Raw genomic sequence first — 23,093 nt, 5'->3', positions numbered from 1 at the left:
TCTCACACTACTAGCAGGACTGCTCCCATCAATATAATATTAAAAAATATATAGATTTTTTATTCCAAGAATAACAAAGAAATTGGCCAGAAAGAATATCAAAGCTTTGAAATCAACAAAAGAAATTTGGTTGAAGATTCAAAACTTTCCCCTTATTACTGATTACCCCTAATTAGATCTGGAAAGACACCAGTTTTTTTCACCTTATACTTAGATGACCTTATCACTTCCACACTGCCTTCATTACGGCAAGCCTATCACTAGGGGAAAGAGAAGCCACAAGACTATTTATACTTACAACAGAAGTGACAGGCATAGCAATTTATGGCATATTGTTTACTGAAATGCCATGGTGGTATTTCAAAATCTGAAGAGTGGACCCAGTCTCACAGTACTGATCAGGTAAAGCTCATTTTTTACTGGTACATGTTTTGGAATTACTTTCCAATGAAGTAATGTTACAATGCAGGGGGACATTATCTCTACAGCAGGCACCACAGGCCTGCTGTGGTGCCAGATTGTAGTCTGAGCTATGACTGAGAAGCACACAGAATAGCTCTGGAAGGAGGTACAAAGCTGACATGAAGTTCACCATTGCACTTCTCCAATCCTGGGCCAGCCACTTGCTGGGATGCTCCTCTGGAGCAAGTGAGAACTTCCTAGCGGTTGTTTTGAAGTCTTTTTTTTAAGTATATTGACTTATGAAAAAGATACATATAAGGGTTGTTCACTGTGTGATATATTGACTTGTTTTCCCCATATCATCACTTACAGTGAAACCTGAGGCTCCATATGGCATAAATATCACATTCCAAAAGGATGCAGATGAGTATCTTAATCAATACAGTACACCACACACAAGGAAGAAATATCTAAAGGACAAATTAATACATGAAATAGCCTATCATGAGGGAAATGGGACTTGGAATGTAAGTTAAAATGTATACTGATTTTCTTTCTAACTGCCAAAGCCTAGCTTAGGAGAAGTACTAATGCCATATGCAAACAATGTACTTAATATCTATTGTCCCTTAGCGGAAAGTTTGAAAACAGCAGTAATTGTGAATAGATCATTCACTTCTAGGTTACCATTTCAAATCCATTCCAGACTGATAATGACTGAAAATAGTCTGAATCCATTTGACCACTTGCAATATCTCCTTCACAGGAGTGTCTAGAATTAATTGGTTGATTGATTGATTAATGCTTATTGCAATGAAAACAGAAGACATGAAATCAATGCTAATAATTGTGATCCTTGTTACATTTTTATTTGTATTTTATATACATATCAATAGATAGGTTGCATTACACATATGCTTTTCATTACCATATTTAAATATGTATAGTTACAGTGGGGTAGTAGCAACAATGGCAGCAGGGAGCCCCGGTCTCTTTTAAATTGCCAGGTCTCAGGGCTCCCCCTGTACTACCCACCTGTATCCTTGCCAAAATTGAAATTGCTAAATGGGGTGCCCCCTCATGCCCCTATTCTTCTGGGAAACTCTCGCTGCATCCCCTCCTCCACGGGTACCAATCATCTATGCTCTGAATAGCTAGGATTTTGAATAAAATTTGTCATGTAAGAGCAGAGTCTATTTCTCTAGCCCTATTTCACATTAAATAGAATTGTCCTGCCCTTTGGAAATGCTTTGGCTGGGCAGTAGCTGCAATGTGAATAATTGCTTGTGTATTGCTCTCCTATTCTTATGCATTTCCCTGAACTGTTACTGGGCTGTACTCACAATTTTCACCCAACATGTTAGCCATAGCAGAGTTTGAGCTGTACAGAAGGATCCATCTTAATATTGCCCATTGTAAAATGCATTTTACCTCATTTTAATCACAAACTACATTGTGGAGGAAATTTCACCATTTCAGTTGCATACCTCAGATGAGATGGCATTGTTTTCCTGATGCCATAGGCAGCCAATGCAGTTTAGAACAGCCTTCAAACTATTCTAATCTAGACTAGGAGACTAGCCTGGTGTTTAGCCAAAGATCAAGGCGCTGAAAACCACCTTTTCCCCTCTCCAGACAGATGGGAGAATTGAGGTAGCTGAATCAATACATAATTCCAAACTCTATAAAATATATCAATATCCCCCAGTAATGTTAGGTTGTTTTTCTTAAAAAAGACTTTGTCGTGATAGTGGACAATAATAACTACATATAGAATAAACAAGTTTGACACTATCAGAGTGGGTCTTAATAAAGACTGGGAGTGGCTAGCTCACTAGAAAAAGCAATTTCCCTTCTTCTTGTATTCTCAACTTCTGATCAACTGTTGGGAATGGGCCACATCCACACTCATTGAATTGACTTGGTTAGCACTGGTCTTCTGCATAGCAGTGTAACACTCCCATCTTTACACATGTGTATCTAGTCCTGCCAAACTGAAGATTCCACTTGTTTAACTTTAAAAGTCTAGAGGAGCCAAGGAGTGAATAAATACTTCATGGTGGCAGCAACAATACAAAAAAGAGTCACTAAATAGATTTGTGTTTATGTGGTGGTTCACTGAAAGGGAAGCAAGGCATCACAGAAACTCAGAAACACTAGCCCACATCATTCAACGACTAGTCTGCCCCCGAATGATTTTAGTGTATTAGTGTGGAGGAGTTGGAGACACAGAAAGAGGGGGAGGAAATATTTAACACCTCTTCTGTTTGACTCTGCAACTTGCTTCCTTTGCATCTGTCTGCTAGGTCTTGATTCTGAAAACTGTGAGTAGTCCCACTTTGTATATAGACCAGTCACATGAGTAAAGGTTTGTGGACTGACCCTTTGCATTGCAATCTGTTTGGGGCAGGGAGTGCCTTTTATTTTTTTCTCGTACAGTATCAAGCAAGTTGTTGGTGGTTAGCAAATAATACATAATTGCATTTATATCTATCAACGGTTAAAGCTCAACTACCACTTTTAATCTGGAAGACGACTCAAAATAGCCCTCATGGTTCAATGTAATAATCATTTTAGTCTATGGCAATTTAAGACCCTGATCCTGCAGCCACTTAACAATTAAACACAGATGTAAATGAGTAATCAATACATTTTATATTCATATTAGAATATTCATGTATTTATATTGAAAGAGTACAAGAATATTCTTTTTAAATCAGATATTGCATGTTAATTATTAATCTAATATTTTAATTGATCATTTTTAACTACTACATATACTTCTGATGATTCAAAAAAGTTGCATTCTCAGTGCAGGCATTCAACGCAAGACATTTCACACTGCCGTTTTGCTTTAGGTAGACTTCCACCTCTATTCAATCAGTCCAAAGCCAGTTCTGAACTAGTACTGACTGGAAACTGCCTCTCTTTAATGGCCTTGGTGAAATAAATGCCTTACTTCAGTGCCAGATGTCCATGTAAGAAAAACTATTTCCACTACTGTTGGCACAAAGTGGCAAGCTTGCGGCGTTTATCTGCAAAGGAACCAAAAATGGAATGGACACAGAATGATTACTGCGACTGATTGGCCCATTGCCCCTACACATTGGATGTAGTGCTAGACTTTGGCTAAGTCTAAACTACGAGTTTTCTTGATAATGAGAGACTAATTTCCTTGGGTCGCGATCTCATTTGCATATTTTCTGCCCATCCATTTTTGCGCTAAGGGATTTTGTGCTATAACAAGCAGTGGAGAGGCAGAAAATATGCAAATGAAATCACAGCTCATGCAAATGAGTCCCTTGTTAGCATTTTTTTTTTGCCGAGAAAACACATAGTGTAGATATAGCCTTAGAGAAAACATCCTTTTAACATTGTGCTATCTTTTACAATATATGTGTGCACGATGTCTAGTACAATGGGGCTCTGGCTTTTAACTGAGGTCTCAAAGGCACTAGTGTAATATAAATAATAATGAATAATACCTCATCTCCAGCGATACTCCCTTCACTTCAGAGTTGAGGCACATTGGCAGGGCTGCTTCCCAGGCTGTACCTGTTCTGTGGATAAAAAGAACCAAATTCTGCAAGGGCATCAGTCCTACATCTTTCTTCAGCATTCAGTTCCCTTAAGTTAGAAGATAGTGGGCCAAGGATGGGGCTTTGGAGGACAGCGCTTTATATTTCATCGTTCCCATCCCCAGAAAGCAGGAAGGAACAGAAGTTAATACAGCCCGGCTTTCAGACAGCTAATGCTCACAGGGCCCACTACAGAGAACAGTGCTATTCCTTCTTACCCACATTCTTGCTGGCTTCTGTGCACAGATACCAAGGGGAGAAAGCTCTTTCCATTCCTCCCGGTGGACTTGCCCTGGGGCCATTCACAATCTAACCCTTCACTGTCAGTTCTGCTGAACTTGGGATGGAATTATTTCTCTCAGAAGTTTGTTTATTTTGCTATCCCTGGTTTGACACGCAAGAGCTTTTGACATGAAACGCTTATCCAGTCAAACAGCAATTGTTTTATGACTCATCAAGGCAAACTTTGAAGAAACTGTGTTATGTGACAAGAAGTTCAAGATTTCCCTGCAAACCTAATGGTATGACATTTGACAGAAACAGATGGCACAGTAAAAATGTGCTGAAGTGCTCAATCGAATGCATCAGCATAAGGTGATTTGAAAGGAGATCTCTAAAAACTGAGCCTTAATTTTCTATCTCTTGTTAATAATCTGACAGCAAAACACAAGTATTGGTTCCATTTCACATACTTTTTTGGGGCGGGAGGGAGGGCACAAGCTATAGATAGGCTATTGACAAATTGTAGAGGGCTCAGAGAAGAGCTGCAAGGACTAGAAAGGGTGAAAGGAATAGAAAACATGCTCAATAGTGATAGACTCAAGGAGCAAAATCTTAGTTTAACAAAGAACAAGTTAGAAGGTCATTTAATCACCATCTATAAGTACCTACATAGAGAACAAATGTTTAATAATGGGTTCTTCAATCTAGCAGAGAAAGGTATAACGTGATCCAGTGGCTAGAAGTTGATGCTAGACACCTTCAGACTGGAAATAAAGTGCATATTTTTTATTGTGAGGGTAATTAACCATTGGAACAATTTCCCAACGGTCATGGTGGCTCCTCCATGATTGGCTATTTTTAATTAAGAATGGATGTCTTTTTAAACGATTTGATGTTGGCGTTATTTTGGGGAAGTCCTGCGGTCTAAATGCAGGAGGTCAGACTAGTGATTACAATGATCCCTTGTAGACTATGAGTGGTCTCAGACAACTTGGGCCTGTCTAGACAACTATTATTTGTACCTGTTTAGCTACAATAATGTATTTACTTTGGTGTATCATTCAAAGTAGATGTGCTGCATCAGAATAATAAGGGGCTTAGGTCAGTTTAAAACATCAAAACCATTAGCCCTAGTATAGAAAAGTTCTAGGTTTTGGCCCTTCTATTTCAGTCCCAAACAGTAACTTTTTTGATGTTGTGTGAGAAATGGAGTCTAGGATGTGTCAGTGAAGCTAATTTTCCATATAAGACTTAAGACTAGAGATTCTGGGGTTCCTGGTTTGTTACTGGCACTCTTTACATATTTCTTGCTATGCCGAGCATGTCATGAGATATCACGCCTTCAAAATCATAATATCATGAATTCTAGAAAATGCTGGCAGTTTTTGAAAATGGTTCCCATTTTGCTCTTGGTAGGAGGTTTGTACATGATTCTTACAATTAATATATGACTACCTGTGAACAATATGGCTTTCTCAAATTCATGCAAATTAACATTCAGTACTGTAACAACACACTGTACGTATATTGCATAGATCAAAGGGAGTTCAATGTATAGAGGGCTTCCAAGATTAAATCAGTACTCACTCTTTTGTGCTATGATTAATGGTAAAAGCCAAGACTAGACTCTCTAAAACAATTTTAGCCCCTGAATGATGGCAAGTAACAGTTGATACACTAGGGCTGTGTCTACATTGGCAAGATTTTGTGTAAAATCTTGCCGTCTGTCTACACTGGCCACGAGTATTTGCGCAAGAACACTGACGTTCTAATGTACGAAATCAGTGCTTCTTGCGCAAATACTCTGACACTCCCGCTCAGGAATAAGCCCTCTTACACAAGTATTCTTGCACAAGAGGCCATTGTAGACAGACAACGTTAACATCTTTTGCGCAAAAGCACATGCCAGTGAAGACACTCTCTTGTGCAAATACTTTTAACAGAAAATCTTTTCCTTCAAAAGTATTTGCGCAAAATCATGCCAGTGTAGACGCAGCCTAGCTATCCATTTTCTCCTTGAGTATGAGTGTCACAATGTGTGGAATTTACCCTTTGTGCAGTGAGTTGCCATTTAATAAACCCAGAAAAAAGAAAAAAACCTATTGTTATAAAACTGAAATGTTGAACTTAAACTCCTGTAAAGCAACTTTTAAGAAAAGATCCTGTTTCATAATGAGACTACTAAATTGTATTTCAAACAAATTTGCTTAATTATTATTCCATACATTTTTTGTATAGGTGATGACTTAGACCTTGAAACTGAATGTTTCAGCCAACTGGAAATTAAGGAATTCAGCCACAGTCTAACATGCAACTTCATGGAGGTGAACCTTAACAGCACTAACATTAATCTTACAGTATGGTAAGAAACTATACTATATGTCTGCAATCACAGTACTACAGGTTGGAATGCATGGATGGAACAACTGGGGAAAAATCTGATTTTGAGTTTAGTATTAATTTTGAATACAATTTTCTGGAAAATCAAGAGTTCCGTGAGTCAGAATCCAACCCCCAAATAGGAAAATAAATCAGCTGAAAGGATTTTTTGTTCACTTTGTAAACTTTGTATTGTAGACAAGGGGCTTGATCCTGCTCCGACTGAGCCTGAGTCTACCTGGTCATGGTGCAAAATGGGAGTATTGCCACTGAGTTCAGCAGACCAGGGAGACGCAGAGCAGCTTTTCTCGCCCCAGAGGATGCGGGCGTCTGCCCGCGTCCTCCGGGGCAAGAACAGCCCCATTTGTAACTGCGGATCCGACATAAGTCGGATCCGCGTAAGTCGGGGACTGCCTGTACAAAGATGTGCTCAGTTCTCAACAAAATGCTTCGAGATGGGGTCAAAGCAATATTTTTAACTCTGTTTTTGTCACAGAGGCAAATTTTTGTCAGACTTTTGGTTCCTAGGTTTACTTTCGCTTTATCCTTTGGCTTCTTTTTCCTGAAACTGCAATCAGTTTTCCATCAGCAAAGAGGTGGATTGTTCAGCATCTAATAGTTGTTTGACTTGTTTTCTCATTAGTTAGAATAATTCTATTTTCCTGGAAAATAAAATAAAAATTAAGACACAGTGCTTCCAATCCATGGAAATAATCAGCTTAAAAATTATCATTTTAGAAAATAGAGATTCATTAGCTGATTTGATTAATAATAAAATGCATTGTATTTTTGGTTTCCTACATGCATAATTATCACTAATGTTGCATGACTATGACTTCCAAGAATCTGCTGGAAAAAAATTTCCAACAATGTCTGACATGGTCTTCAATATTTATTAGACTGTTGTTTTGCCAAATTACTTCATAATTTCAGAACTGTACCTCCTCATATTGCTAGATCGAGTTCTTTCTCCTGGTCTCACCTTTTGAAAAAGAGCATTTGTATCTATGGATTAAAGGTATTTCACACTAATTGTTCATTGTCAGGATGTAATTTTTTTTAATTAGGGAAGATTTTTCTCAAAATCATCTTTATAATCAGTTGTATGACAGCCATACCCTGCCTCAGTTTCCTCTTTCTTTAGCCCCTGAAAGTACAGTCTTTCAGTGCCCATTAGAAAGACCACCTCTGGACATAACATTTAGAGACACTAGTGGAGTAATTCCCCCAAAACCTTTGTAATAAATCTATTCTCAATAAACATTCAACAGTTTTTCCAATCCCTTCTTCAGGGACAGAATTTGCAAGTCCCTCACCAAAAATCACTGGTAGCACTGTGTAGCCTATTACTTTTACCCTGATCCAAGGCCTCCCTCACCTAGCCTCACTTCAAAAGAGTGACCAGACTCCTGACTACTACCACAGACCCCTACAATTGGGGTATGTCCACACTGCAGAGTTTTTCCGGAAAAATGGCCATTTTTCCAGAAAAACTACACTTACGTCCAAATTGCAATTGTACTATTTTGACAGAAAGTTGAAAGAACAAAGAGGTTTTTCAGTCAGCAGTAAACCTCTTTCTACAAGGAAGATACCTTTTTCCAAAAAGGCTCTTTCGGAAAAGGTGATTTTGGATGGGGAAGAGGGATTTTTTTCTAAAGAAGAGGCCTCCAGGGAAAAGCACAGGTGCACTGGTGACCACTCCGTCCATAGTAATCACAGTTTAAATGCGAGATAGCATCCAATCAATGTGGACACTATCTTTCTAAAAAGCAGATTGCTTTTTCCCTGCACTTTTGCTTTGTGGGCGCTCCCTTTCGAAAGAAGTTTTTCTGGAAGATCTGCTGTCTAGATGTAGCCCAAGAGAGCATCTCAGTGTTCCACTTAGCTCAGGTTTTCCAAGCCTGGTGCCTTTTTTGAAATAACTATCCCAGGAAAACAGGGAGGCTGCTCTCTGCATGCTGCCAACAGTCCAGTTTTATGGGCTCAGGATCATTCTGGAAGTCTCAATTTTTTGTATCTCAAAAATGGCAACTCCTGTTCCTCTCCTGATACTTTTCCTGCGTGTCAGTCCAACCCTATTCAGGGAATAAGTTACCAGAACTGATCCCTTATTCTGGGGGTTCTACCGCACTCCTGCACTTAGACTTTCATGCTGTGGGCTCCCTGCCTTGTTCAGGGCACATCCCTCCGGGGTCCATGTTCTTGCTTCCACTGACCAAGCAGGATCTTTCCCTTTTGCCACTGTCCAGGCCTGTTCCTTGTCAGGGGTTTACAGCTTTGGTTCTTGGCTCAGTTCTCTTCCATAATTCTGAACCAGCTCTCCTTAGAGCTCAGCTCTGTTTGCAAGATCTCCTGTAGCTCTTCTTTACTGCTTCCTATCTCTGACTTCTCTCACACTCTCAGACAGCACTCATCAGCCAATCTCCCCTTCCAAGAACCTGAGTACTCTCTGTCAAAGCCCCGTTAGGAGGCAGCTGATCAGTCACTGGTGAACTGGACTCCACTCTATCTTAAAGGGGCCAGTCACCCTGGGCCACTCTTTTTTTCCCAACTTCTAGCCTTCTGAACCAAACTTCTTCTGTTATGCAGTGCATTTTCCTGAGATACACCACACAACACTCCCTACCTCTATTGTCTTTTTGTCTGCCACAAATTATTTCATTTTACAACCTTTTAAAATCCCTAATCTGTGCTCATTGTCTACTTTTAATACTCCCTACATACTGTGAGCTTTGTTGAGCTGTGAACGGCACAGATAATCAAGTGTGGTTCAAAAAAGTGTAATCACAGCCAGCTTATCAAAATGAACCAGTATCATCTAACGTTTTCCCTAATTTATTATAATTATTGTTTAATTAACATGATGATTATACTTCTCCTGACATCAATAGGAAGTTTTGCCATTGACTTAAATAGGATTAGCCCCCACAAGGCTTATTTGTATTTTAAAATTGTGATAAAATCTATTTAAAAAAAAAGTTATTTTAACACTAACATCTCAAATTAAATGATAAAATCTCTTCTCTGTTTTCCTTAAACAGCCCTGCTAGAACTTCTAATGTGATTTCACAGATATACCTTTTGATCACTTCACCCAGAGATCCAGAATTAAAAAACGGTATCCATACTGTGATTCCCTTATTTACATGGCATAGTATCTTATTCCGTAATCTGATAATGGCACTCTACTCCAGGTTACAGAACTTCCTTTTCTATGTTCTTTCTTAGCTATGTTAAAATAAACAATACACATGCATTTTAAAAGTCCCATTGTAGGGACCAATTGTTCAAACCAATATTACAAAATTACTTACAAGTGTGTCTCATTTCTTTGGTTTCAAATAAATGCTGTTTGATTGCAAATACTTCACTATGGGCTTAGTAGTTGCATGTAGAATTGAGCTTGTGTTTTGCTCTATAGACCTAAGTGTCTTGGAACTCAAAAATCTAAAATCAGATATGTTGGGAAAATATTTAAGGATTTTTTTTTCATTACAACTGAGAAGAAACTAACTCTGTGTCACGTTGGATCAACAGCACCACCTCCGAAGAGCGTATATGTTCAACTATGGAGAAACAAGGAAGCACATATTTTTTGTATATCTACGAAATCATCTCGTGTAAGGAGATTTGTGTGGTCCTTGAGTCTAAGAGAAAGGACTGCAAGAGAGTGACTGTAACTGATATTGGTAAGAGGCCAAATGCTTTACCCAGTAGTAAAAAGTGTAAACGATTGAAAAAAATTGTGCCAAATCCAACATTCACTCCAGATAAAGTTGGAGAAGATGATAAGTGACTGAGGGGTCAAGACATGGCGAATTAAAACAATTTGTGGCCCTAAGCACAGAAAATATGTGGATATTCCTTACTAATCCCTCCCATCAAATTAGACATGATTGTACTTCATTCAGTATAGAGGACTTAGATGCTTGCCTATTCTCCTTTGCTTTTAATCTACTCCAATCAGTGGAGAGACTTGTGGATAGCAGATACTGCTCTGAAAGGTTTGTCTTCCTTTGCCAAGAAGCTTTGTGATTTAGGGCTGTTGTTAGATGATCAGTTACTTCCAAAATCCAAGGTGGCTGTGACAGTAACCAATTGGGATGCTTGCCTTCCTGCAATTATCCTTACTTTATCAACTCCACATGAAGATATGCTTGGAGATCAGCTAGAACAGCGATGGGCAGCGTAGGCTAGTGAGTGGGCCACAAGATTGTCATTACCAAGACAGTCTCCCAAGATAGGGTAGCTTTTTTTAACTGCACTTGCATACCTAGAATTCGTGGCACGTACTGATTGAACCACAGCAGCGCTTTGACTGGATGCATAGGAAGTGCTTGGCTCTCACAGTGAGTATTGTATACAAACAGCACGCCCCTTACCTCAGGTCCCCTAGCCTTTTCCAGTGTATCACTTTAATAAAACCAAAAGGGAAAAAACTTCATGGATGAAAACTTGTGGAATCTGGCAACTCTGTGTGTGAGAAGGGATAAACAAAATGTCTTGTGGGCCATACATAGATTCTCGATGGTCTGCAGGTTGCCCACCACTCACCTAGAAACTCCAACTAGTGCAAAGTACAGTAGTCTGACTGCTGTACTGGGACTGGAAGCACATTACAACAATTCTCCATATTCTATGTTGGCTTCTTATCTGGTTCCAGACACAATTCATTGTTCTGATATTGTGCTCTAATGATTTGGTTCATAGGTTCCTGAGACACTGTCGTCCTTCCCTGTATATCATTGATACTGTTAAGATTAATTGATTCACTCTCAAAGCTAACAGTCCCTTAAATATTTGGGGCCCCTTGTCAGTATGTTCTCATGTGAGGACCCTTGATTCTTGAATTCACTTCTATTCTGTTCAGCTTTATACACTGCGCTGTACAGCAAATGCTAATGTGTGTTTAATCCTCAAGACACTGGGCAAATAATGGGTTGGTCAGACAATCCTCTGAAGAATAAGGGGTTTCAATTCAATTGTGTTCAGCTGTCCCTATTATTTATACACTTGCATATCTTTCTGAAACATTCTCCTTTGAGTATGAAACTTTCCATCCTTGGCTTTTAGCCCAGAGATAAATTGTTTATGAATAGCTTGAGAGAGTTCCCTTTTCTAATTTTTCATTTATGGCTATAGTGTGTGATGGAGAATAAATTTTTCTTATAAAAAGTCAATGTTTATTCATACATGAAAATGACTACATGAGAACACCTTCAAATTTGGTGTATGACCAGACTGTCCACACTGAAAGTATTTCCCAGATAATTATGGGGGCAAAAGTTCTAAATTAAGAATTTATTAGGCACTTAGTACGCTTGGCCGTGTACTTCCGCTAAATCTAATTAAGATCAGGCCCCTATTGGCTTCACTAGAGAGTGAGGTCATGTTATGACACAACTGGAGATTTCATATGAACTGGCATGACTTCATTTTCTAGTTAGGAAAATCCCCCCCAAGTGATATCCCTGAAAGAACTGAACATTCTGTTTGAGCAAGGTCCACTCTGGGACAGAAACTGCTGCTTCTCACACTACTAGCAGGACTGCTCCCATCAATATAATATTAAAAAATATATAGATTTTTTATTCCAACAATAACAAAGGAATTGGCCAGAAAGAGTATCAAAGCTTTGAGATCAACAAAAGAAATTTGGTTGAAGATTCAAAACTTTCCCCTTATTACTGATTAGCCCTAATTAGATCTGGAAAGACACCAGTTTTTTTCACCTTATACTTAGATGACCTTATCACTTCCACACTGCCTTCATTACGGCAAGCCTATCACTAAGGGAAAGAGAAGCCACAAGACTATTTATACTTACAACAGAAGTGACAGGCATAGCAATTTATGGCATATTGTTTACTGAAATGCCATGGTGGTATTTCAAAATCTGAAGAGTGGACCCAGTCTCACAGTACTGATCAGGTAAAGCTCATTTTTTTACTGGTACGTGTTTTGGAATTACTTTCCAATGAAGTAATGTTACAATGCGGGGGGCATTATCTCTACAGCAGGCACCACAGGCCTGCTGTGGTGCCAGATTGTAGTCTGAGCTATGACTGAGAAGCACACAGAATAGCTCTGGAAGGAGGTACAAAGCTGACATGTAGTTCACCATTGCACTTCTCCAATCCTGGGCCAGCCACTTGCTGGGATGCTCCTCTGGGGCAAGTGAGAACTTCCTAGCGGTTGTTTTGAAGTCTTTTTTTTTTTTAAGTATATTGACTTATTAAAAAGATACATATAAGGGTTGTTCACTGTGTGATATATTGACTTGTTTTCCCCATATCATCACTTACAGTGAAACCTGAGGCTCCATATGGCATAAATATCACATTCCAAAAGGATGCAGATGAGTATCTTATTCAATACAGTACACCACACACAAGGAAGAAATATCTAAAGGACAAATTAATACATGAAATAGCCTATCATGAGGGAAATGGGACTTGGAATGTAAGTTAAAATGTATACTGATTTTCTTTCTAACTGCCAAAGCCTAGCTTAGGAGAAGTACTAATGCTATATGCAAACAATGTACTTAATATCTATTGTCCCTTAGCGGAAAGTTTGAAAACAGCAGTAATTGTGAATAGATCATTCACTTCTAGGTTACCATTTCAAATCCATTCCAGACTGATAATGACTGAAAATAGTCTGAATCCATTTGACCACTTGCAATATCTCCTTCACAGGAGTGTCTAGAATTGATTGGTTGATTGATTGATTAATGCTTATTGCAATGAAAACAGAAGACATGAAATCAATGCTAAATGCTAATAATTGTGATCCTTGTTACATTTTTATTTGTATTTTATATACATATCAATAGATAGGTTGCATTATACATATGCTTTTCATTACCATATTTAAATATGTATAGTTACAGTGGGGTAGTAGCAACAATGGCAGCAGGGAGCCCCGGTCTCTTTTAAATTGCCAGGTCTCTGGGCTCTCCCTGTACTGCTCATCTGTATCCTTGCCAAAATTGAAATTGCTAAATGGGGTGCCCCCTCATGCCCCTGTTCTTCTGGGAGACTCTCGCTGCATCCCCTCCTCCACGGGCACCAATCATCTATGCTCTGAATAGCTAGGATTTTGAATAAAATTTGTCATGTAAGAGCAGAGTCTATTTCTTTAGCCCTATTTCACAGTAAAGAGAATTGTCCTGCCCTTTGGAAATGCTCTGGCTGGGCAGTATCTGCACTGTGAATAATTGATTGTGTATTGCTCTCCTATGCATATGCATTTCCCTGAACTGTTACTGGGCTGTACTCACATTTAAAGTAGGGCAATTGTCCCTGTTAGATAGTGAAGGTTTCAGAGTCCATAAATCCTCCCTACCAAGATGATTTGCACATACATAACCTTTCCCTTACCATGAAAAATATAATTTTCCATTCTGACAAAAAATAATCAGATCTTTCACTCTTTAGACAATAGATTCTCAGTATCTTCAGATAAAATTACTGGGAAAAAACCTTCAGAAGGGTGCAAGTTATGAAGTGAAAGTGCGATCAAAGCCTGATGGCAAGTTTTTCAAGGGTTTCTGGAGTGAATGGAGCTCCTCTGAATACTTCAAAAATGCAGTGGGACATCTCGAACGGGAAGATAAGCCACAGGAATCCAACTTCAGTAAGTTTGCAAAAGCCTAAAACCCGACTAAGTCACTTAGTAAAGCAGATCAGATGTGAGGTGAGGCAAAGAATCAGGGGCTCCTAATGACTCCCTGATTCTCTATCTAGCCCTAGTCCTGCTTCCTGTGCCAGCTGCCAATGATGCTCCACCGGCCACCTTTATACCCTTCACATGCTTCTGCCTTTTCCCTGCACTGGCTTCTGGAGGGAGACTGACATAGGAGCTGCCTGTCCTAGTTCTGAGCCTGTTGGTTCCTTCCCAAAGCCATCTGAATTTGAAACAGGGATAACAGTGCCTGATTGCATCCTGTTTATACTAAGGATGGCACAATGTGGACAGAAGGGGTCCCATTCAGTTTTTTTGATGACTTGATGAGGCTCCAAAGATATAGGGCAATTTTCACCCAACATGTTAGCCATAGCAGAGTTTGAGCTGTACAGAAGGATCCATCTTAATATTGCCCACTGTAAAATGCAGTTATCTCATTTTAATCACAAACTACATTGTGGAGGAAATTTAACCATTTCAGTTGCATACAACAGCAAAACCTGGGACAAACACTGACCAGCAGTGATCTCTGGTAAGCTGTGTGCTTGTGCAGCGGCTCAGGAGAGATTCAAATGCTGTCCAGGTGATCAGCAGAGTGCCCACAGCTCAGTTTTTATCTATATTGGGGTGCACATTCTCACATGTTTGAGAGCACACACAAATGTAGTGCTTGGGACTGGTTGCCCTTGGCTCCGCCCCTTCTTCACTCAGTCCCACTCTCTTCTGGGAGCACGAAGCCATCACCCCCCCCCCAAAAAAAAACACACCTTGCTCGGGGGCCTGTGAAGGCTATCGGCTGCTGTTGCTGAGCTACAGAAGGTTGAAAATATGTCCTTCTCCATCAAAGGGTTTGATCCTGAGTTTTGGCTGAGATATAATCAGTACACCCCCCAAGGTAGATATGCAAAAGTTGCTCTACACCATCTTTAAATTCCTCAAATTCCCCAAGGCAGGGCATAAATCAGTGGAGCGATACCTCAGATGAAATGGCATTGTTTTCCTGATGCCATAGGCAGCCAATGCAGTTTAGAACAGCCTTCAAACTATTCTAATCTAGACTAGGAGACTAGCCTGGTGTTTAGCCAAAGATCAAGGTGCTAAAAACCACCTTTTCCCCTCTTCAGATGGATGGGAGAATTGAGGTAGCTGAATCAATACATAATTCCAAACTCTATAAAATATGTCAATATCCCCCAGTAATGTTAGGTTGTTTTTCTTAAAAAAGACTTTGTCGTGATAGTGGACAATAATAACTACATATAGAATAAACAAGTTTGACACTATCAGAGTGGGTCTTAATAAAGACTGGGAGTGGCTAGCTCACTAGAAAAAGCAATTTCCCTTCTTCTTGTATTCTCAACTTCTGATCAACTGTTGGGAATGGGCCACATCCACACTCATTGAATTGACTTGGTTAGCACTGGTCTTCTGCATAGCAGTGTAACACTCCCATCTTTACACATGTGTATCTAGTCCTGCCAAACTGAAGATTCCGCTTCATGCATCTGACAAACTGGGTTTCAGCCTCTAAAAGCTTATGCTAAAGTAAATGTGTTAGTATTAAATAAAGCACCACAGGACTATTTGTTGTTTTTGCTAAAGCAAAATAACACAGCTCCCTTCTGACACCCACTTTGGTATTTATTGGTTTTTTTTGTTTTGGTTAGGCATCGGAATGCTCGTGGTTACAATATCTACTGTGACTTTCGTTTTGTTGTTTATCATACCTGTCTTGATCTTTTGGGAAACCAGGTAAATTTGAATCATCTTTCCTCAAAAGTGTATTAAGCTAATTGTACTGTGGAGACCTTATCTCCTCTTTTTACACTGTCTAACAATTCTCACCCCATCCCCTGGCCTCTCCTGCAATGTGAACATGCATAAATCAGAGAAGGGAGAAAGGAAATAAGGTAAGATAAGAGGTGGGCAAAATTAGACTGGATGGTGCCTTTACACTTCCAGATTAGCTTGCTGTCACATGCTCTACATCCTAGGGTCATTCTGAAGGTGGTACAAAATTCTGCAGGCTGCTTATTGAGTAACATGGTTCAATGGGAACACATTAGGCAAGTCTTCTATGGTCTTATCTGACTTCCAATAAGCTTCTGAGAGGAATCCGTGGTGCAGGCTTTCACCTATAAAGCCCTGACCTATAAAGTCATGGTTGGAAGATGGTTACCGGGGAGTTTACCACTCTTCCCATGATCCACAGCCACAGCAGCGATTGTCAGTCTAGAGCTTGTAAACGAAACTGTTCCAAGGTGGCACTAATTTTGATTTCCTCAAACTTCTGGGACCCAACTTGATAGACTGATTTACTGTGATGCTGAACATCTGTGATTCTCATTTTCAGCTGAAATTCCAGCTACTGAACACCTTTGAAAAAACAGGACTTAGATGTCATAAGTTGAACACCTGATGAAAGTGGCATCCAAAACTCATGATCACATTGATAAATTGGGTGCTTAGGCTCTTTCCCTCAAATCGTGTTGGAAAATAGGATTAACATGATTAACTTACATTGAATAGTCCAGGGGCACCTTAGAGGCTAATAAATATATTACATCATGAGCTTTTGTGAGTAAAATCCACTTCATGAGATGAATCCGAGTGGAAATTGCAGAATACAAGGCATATATAACAGCAAAAGCAGTAACCTGTCAACTGACAATCTACAGCTGGGGTGGGCAAGAGGCTGCCAGTGGGCCAGATCCGGCCCATCAAGTCAATGGATCCAGCCCACAGCTGCCTCGCTGGGACCCTTAAGCAAAGCACAGCAGCAGTCACATTGAATGTGGCTGCTGTGTTCTGAGAGGGTATGTCTAAACTACCACCCTAGTTCGAACTAGGGTGGTTAATGTAGTCAATCGAAGTTGCAAATGAAGCCCAGGATTTAAATATCCCAGGCTTCATTTGCATCTTGCCGGATGCCGCCATTTTTAAATCCCCAGTAGTTCGGACTCCGTGCCCACGGCTACACGCGGTATGGAGTAGGTAGTTCGAATTAGGCTTTCTAATTCAAACTACCGTTACACCTCATTCCACGAGGAGAAAGCCTAATTCAAACTACTTAATCCGTGCCGCGTGTAGCCGCGAGCACGGAGTCCGAACTATCGGGGATTTAAAAATGGCGGCACCCGGCAAAATGCAAATGAAGCCTGCGATATTTAAATCCCGGGCTTCATTTGCAACTTCGACTGACTACATTAACCGCCCTCGTTCGAACTAGGGTGGTAGTGTAGACATACCCGGAGTGAGGAGGGAGGCTTTGTGCTTTGTCCTATGCCTCAGCAAAATCTCTCAGCTCCCATTGGCCAATTTCTCACTAATAGTAGTTGAGATATTTTTCTGGCAGCAGGGGCAGCCAATGAAGCCTCCTCCACCCTGCTGGAGCAGAGCCACATGGAGCAACTTGCAACTGAAGCCTTTAAGTTCCTTCAGGACTGCTGACTGGGAGCTGCCTAGGTAAGCGCCTCCCAGCCACAGCCTACCTCTGGCACCCCCATCCTCTCCCCACCAACTACCTGCCCCAGGCCACCCTCCAGACTCTCTGTGCTCCTTTTTCTCAGGCCACAACTCCCAGACTCTGCAGCCCCTCTGAAAGGCCAGAATCCTCTCCTGAACCCATAGCCCCTCCCTGACCCTGCACCCCATTCCCCTGCCCCAAGTCATCACCCAAACCCTCTGTACCCTCTTCACCAAGGTCACAATTCCCTTCAAGGCCCTGCACCCTGTCCCAGAGCCCTTCCCTCAAGTCAGAATTCTCTCCTGCACCTGTACTCCCACCTGGACTCTGCACCCCAAGCCTCTGCCCTGCCCCAGATCACAACCCCCTCCTTCAACCAAACTTCCCTTCAAACTCCACACCCCCTCCTGCACCTAGTCTCCTACCTCAAGCTCCCTTCTGCACCCAGCCTCTATCCCAGACCCCAAATCCCCTTGGTAGAAATGTGGCCCTTGATCACTTGCCAAAATCTTGGAGTGGTCCCCCATTAAAAATTATTGCCCACCCAGATCTACAATCTGTCCTGGAAAACAATCCCTCACTCTCACAGACTTCAGAAACAGGCCAATCCCCAGTTTCAGACAGCCCCCCACCTGAAGCAAATACTTATCAGCAACCACACCACCAAACCCCAGATATACTCATCCAAGAACCTACCACTGCAACAAACCTTGTTGCCAACTATGCCCGCATATTTATACAAGCAACACCATACAGGACCAAATAAGTCACATAAGTGGCTGATAGAACTGCACATCCTCTAACTTGATATATGCCATCATGTGCCAGCAATGCCCCTCTGCCATGTATATTGGCCAAACTGGACAGTCTTTGTGACAAAAGATAAATGGACACAACTCAGACATCAGGAATAATAGCACATGTAAGGGGACCATTTTAAGCTCCCTGGACATTCAGTAATGGATTTTAAAGTAGTCATTTTTGGAGACTGCTGAACTAGAATTAATTTCAAGTTTCACACTACTAACCTGGACTTGAATAAAGACATTAATTGGTTTAACACACTACAAAGACAATTTTCCCAGTCTTTGATATTCATATTTTCACATCAATAGCTATGAATGGGACATATACATCTTACTTAATTAGCTTCATTAACACGGGTCCTACAATTAACAGGTAACTACTTTTGCTGTTATATATACCTTCAATTCTGCAATTTCCACTCCAGTTCATATGATGAAGTGGGTTTTACCCATGGAAGCTCATGATCTAATCTATTTGTTGGTCTCTAAGACTACTAGTTGTTTTTAAAGATACAGACTAACAGAATTACCTCTCTGAAACTATGTACCTAATTGTCTCTATCACTACAGTGTTTTGTGGGTTAATTAGCCAATAGTTTGTGAAGAACATTGTATATGAAAACGTCTATTCACGTAACAGTAGATCTTATCACTCAAAGGCAGTGGAAAAAGACACATTCCACACCACTCATGTCCATCCTCTAGCTTTACTGTTAGAATGAGTTCAGATATGGTTTTATATATCTCATGCTGAATAATACAAAACACCCAGATAGTCTACAAGAATAGAAAAAATGAGCACAGGATCTGTCGAAAAAGCTCCCCGCTGTCGGCAGAACCGGGGCTACACAGCACTTTCACTTTTGAAATGGTGTGTGATCGGCACAGCATTGGAACGTGAGTATGCAAATGAAGCCCGGGATATTTAAATCCTGGGCTCATTTGCACTTTCGAAGTGCTTTATTTGCATCCCTCTGCCTTTAATTATGGAAATTGCCACAATCCCTTCTTGAATACTTTTGTTGTTACAACCTATCTCATTTTAGAATCAAGCCGCTTTTTTGGCCAGAACTTCCTGATCATAAAAAAACTTTGGAGCAACTGTGCAAGAAGCCAAAAAAGGTATGTCTTCCATTGCTGTGATTACCTGAGTCTGTGTACAGAGAACATAAATAATACTCTGACATGCAATTTAGGGCCCTGCCAAATTCACAGTCCATTTGGGTCAATTGTAAATTTCATCATTTCACTTGAAATTTCAGCCTGAAATTTCACAATGTTGTAATTGTAGGAATCCTGACCCCAAAAAAGAGCTCTGAGAACTTTGTGTTGATGTGTGGATGAGTAGGGGTGGTATTGTAGCAGGAATTGTAGTGCTGCTGCTCTTACTTCTGTGCTACTGCTCATGGCAGGGCTGTAATAGAGCTGGACTTCTGGAAAGTGGTGGCTTCTGGCTGGGAGGCCCTCTTCAAAAGCAGAACAATTGCCAGCAACAGCACAGAAGTAAGGATGGCATGGTATGGCATTGCCACTCTTATTACTTCTGAGCTGCTGTCTGCAGAGCTGGACCCTCAGTCAGCAGCTGCTTCTCTCTTGTCACCCAGACCTGTAGGCAACACAGAAGGGTGGTAATAACATGAGCCCCATCCCATTAAATAATCCAGCAACCCTCCTGTAATGTCTTTTTGGCCAGGACCCCCAATTTGAGAAATGCTGGTATCTCCCATGAAATCTGTATAGTATAGAGTAAAAGTGCACAAAAGACCAGATTTCATGTCTGTGATGTGTTTTTCATGGCTGTGAATTTGGTAGGGCTCTATCCAGGGCCGGATTAAGACCTTTAGAGGCCCTAAGCACTGAAAAGATTATTGTGCCCCCCCCCCATATGTAATTCAAAATAAAAACAATGCTATATCATATAATCTCTTTTTTTTCTTTGGTGCCCCTGCTTTGCTGGTGCCCTAAGCATGTGCTTAGTCTGCTTATTGGGTAATCCAGCCCTGGCTCCATCTATAATTATATACTGGGCCATGTTTTCAAAGGAACTTCTAAATTTGATTAATAAATGCTACCATTTGCACGTGTAAATGGTATTTGCATATGTAGATGAAGTAGTCAAACATTTAACTATTCTACTTGAGATTTTGCTTGTGAAAAATAATGATGGCACTTGATGGCCCTAAATTGTGATTTATTTGGAAATTCGTACCATGATATCCTTCCATTTTTATGTAGTCAATATGGTTACTCACAGTGTACAAAGTTAAGCAGGTACATTAGCCTTTGGCTGACTGGAGCCTAACTGACTACAGTTCCAGCTGTAAGGTGTGTAATTAGCCCATTGATTTACAATTAGCAGTGCTAGTTTTCCTCCCTGGCAATGTAATAGTGCTGTTTCATGAGTGGAATAACATTCTCCAGAAAATGTATCATCTGAGAGTACTAAAAAGCCTGAAGCCTTTGGCCCGTTGCCTTACATCTAGGTCACAAACAGATGTTTGTCATGGCTAGACTCCTTTTTTCTTTGCTGCTGAAGTGGAAGTAGCCTTGACAATCTTAGCTAGTTGAGAAGGGACTGGTGAGTGTAAAAGGTTCAGAGTCACTGCCTTAGGTAAATCTCTTATAAAGGTCAGTCTGTTATGAGTTAGTTTCCAGATTGCACCTCGGTCTGATTTTGATTCAAGATTGTTTGTTTGTTTGTGTAGTTGGTGGGTTGAAAGATGCTAGTTCTTTTTTTTTTTAATGAAAATGTTAAAGGACACAAACACAAATCTTCTAAAATCCGATGACTTGTGGAAGTGTGTTCCCTTAACTTAGCACCTGCAGTTAACTGAACCTATTATCCTCTTTGTCACACACAGAATTTTGATATAAGCTTTAACCCGGAAAAATTTGGGTATGTTCATATTCATAAAGTGGATGGCATTCAAGCCAAAACAGAAGTGGAAAGTTTTCTGCAGCCATCGGCTCCTCTAGATGTTTCAGAAAAAGTTAGGAATGAATTGGATATGAAGAAGAGCCCTACTGATGTAGACAAAAGTGTCCTAAAGCTGCCTGTGACTTATGGAGGATTCTGGCCATCTGACACGTTAAGTGAGCACTTGTGTGAGACTCACCCTTTCATATTGGATGGATTCAGCAATGGCATCCCATATAGGCTGTGCAGTATCAATGGTACACAACTCTATAACTATGGTCTTATGACACATTCCAGCTCTCCAGCAGACCTCACTGTTCAGCCCAGACCAGGACCCATAAACACCGACACAATGTCCCATATACAGCCCAGTAATGGAATTAGGTCATCAAATAAAGACGAAGCATATGTCACAATGTCCAGCTTTTGCAAAAATCAGTAAACCTCAAAAATAATAAGAACATAGAATTTGCTATAACAAAGCAAACATTTGGTTCTTCTTGTTTGGGTCTTCCGCCTCTTGCTGATTGATTCAGAGAAAAATAAATTCTATAATGTACCTATCCCCATTTTGCAATGCTCTAAGCAATTTGGATGTATTTTTCTTGGCCTCTAAGGACAATGGACCAAATTCTGTTCTCAATTACACCAGTGTCAATGAGGAGTAAATCTTGTGTAACTGAAAACAAATTTGGTTCAATCCATTTAAGACCTTAATCATGAGAGGTGATTAATCTCCGACAACAATATACTATAACATTGTACTTCTCTATTGCGCTCTATCCAATGATCAGTGAGTGCTTCACATTTGTTTACTCTCCTATCAACACCTCAGTTTATACAGCTACAGATTTTGTTAATGGACATAATATGACTGCAGAGTCTAGGTAGGTTAAGTAGATTCTGCTCTCATTTAGACTGGGTGAATGAATCAGGAGCAAGAAGTCAGTGGCATTATACCAGTTGTCAAAACAGAGTAAGTGATATCAGAATTATCCTGTATTCATTTGGGATTCAGGATCTGAGCTTGGTCCCCAACCAGCAATGTCTTGAGGCAGAATGCTCAGCTCCCAGGGGAAAGAGAGCACACAACATCGCTTTCTAACAAGCACTGATACACTCCCAAGATAGCAGCTCCCATCCTAACACAGCCACAGCAAGGACTGTGCTCAGGCATGGCTTGTGAGACTGTGTACAATAATAAGCAAAAATTGATGTCTTGGTGCTTAAAGGCTTCAAATAAATTAGCTACACCTGGAATTCATGTGTGGAAGAGGGTTGAAGGTGGGAGCAGAAAGGTGGATAGAACCAGGGTTAACACATATAAACAAAGTAATAGTGGTTCAATATAGGGATGAGTTCCCCCCCCCCCATGCCCTGATTTGACTCTCCCCTGGATACTAGGAAAGTTCAGATGCAGTCAAACTTAGTAGCTCAGCCCAGTTGCTAGTTTGTTCTATTACCTGTCTTTATTACTACTGTACCAACAGTTTTTATTGTACAAAACAATGGGCCAGATCTTCAACTAGTGTAAATTGGCTTAGCTTTGGTAACATCCAAGGATCAATGCTGATTTACATCTGCTGAGGGTGTGGCTTATTGCTCCATGACTACAAAATAAAAAGATA

At 40.4% G+C, this 23,093-nt stretch overlaps 1 protein-coding gene across 5 annotated transcripts in view; it reads left to right on the top strand.

Annotated features, from left to right (window-relative positions):
• The window catches only part of IL7R (interleukin 7 receptor), a 38,657-nt gene extending 15,587 nt beyond the window's left edge, over positions 1–23,070 (top strand). For 3 of the 5 annotated variants that reach the window (XM_075932542.1, XM_075932539.1, XM_075932540.1), the window contains 7 exons: positions 6,441–6,564; positions 10,122–10,273; positions 12,892–13,046; positions 14,027–14,225; positions 15,944–16,028; positions 19,595–19,670; positions 21,410–23,070. In XM_075932542.1, the coding sequence (XP_075788657.1) occupies positions 6,521–6,564; positions 10,122–10,273; positions 12,892–13,046; positions 14,027–14,225; positions 15,944–16,028; positions 19,595–19,670; positions 21,410–21,907 (1,209 nt within the window). In that variant the 5' untranslated portion in view covers positions 6,441–6,520 and the 3' untranslated portion in view covers positions 21,908–23,070. Of the gene's footprint in view, positions 1–774; positions 930–6,440; positions 6,565–9,625; positions 9,703–10,121; positions 10,274–12,891; positions 13,047–14,026; positions 14,226–15,943; positions 16,029–19,594; positions 19,671–21,409 lie in introns of those variants that run through there. The other 2 variants (XM_075932541.1, XM_025186005.2) reach the window with 2 other exon arrangements.
• The last annotated feature ends 23 nt before the right edge of the window (positions 23,071–23,093 follow it).

Source organism: Pelodiscus sinensis, chromosome 6, assembly GCF_049634645.1.
Source record: "Pelodiscus sinensis isolate JC-2024 chromosome 6, ASM4963464v1, whole genome shotgun sequence".
Lineage (NCBI taxonomy): Eukaryota > Metazoa > Chordata > Testudines > Trionychidae > Pelodiscus > Pelodiscus sinensis.
The sequence above is the reverse complement of the archived record's forward strand: the minus strand, read 5'-3'. Positions and strand labels throughout refer to the sequence as shown.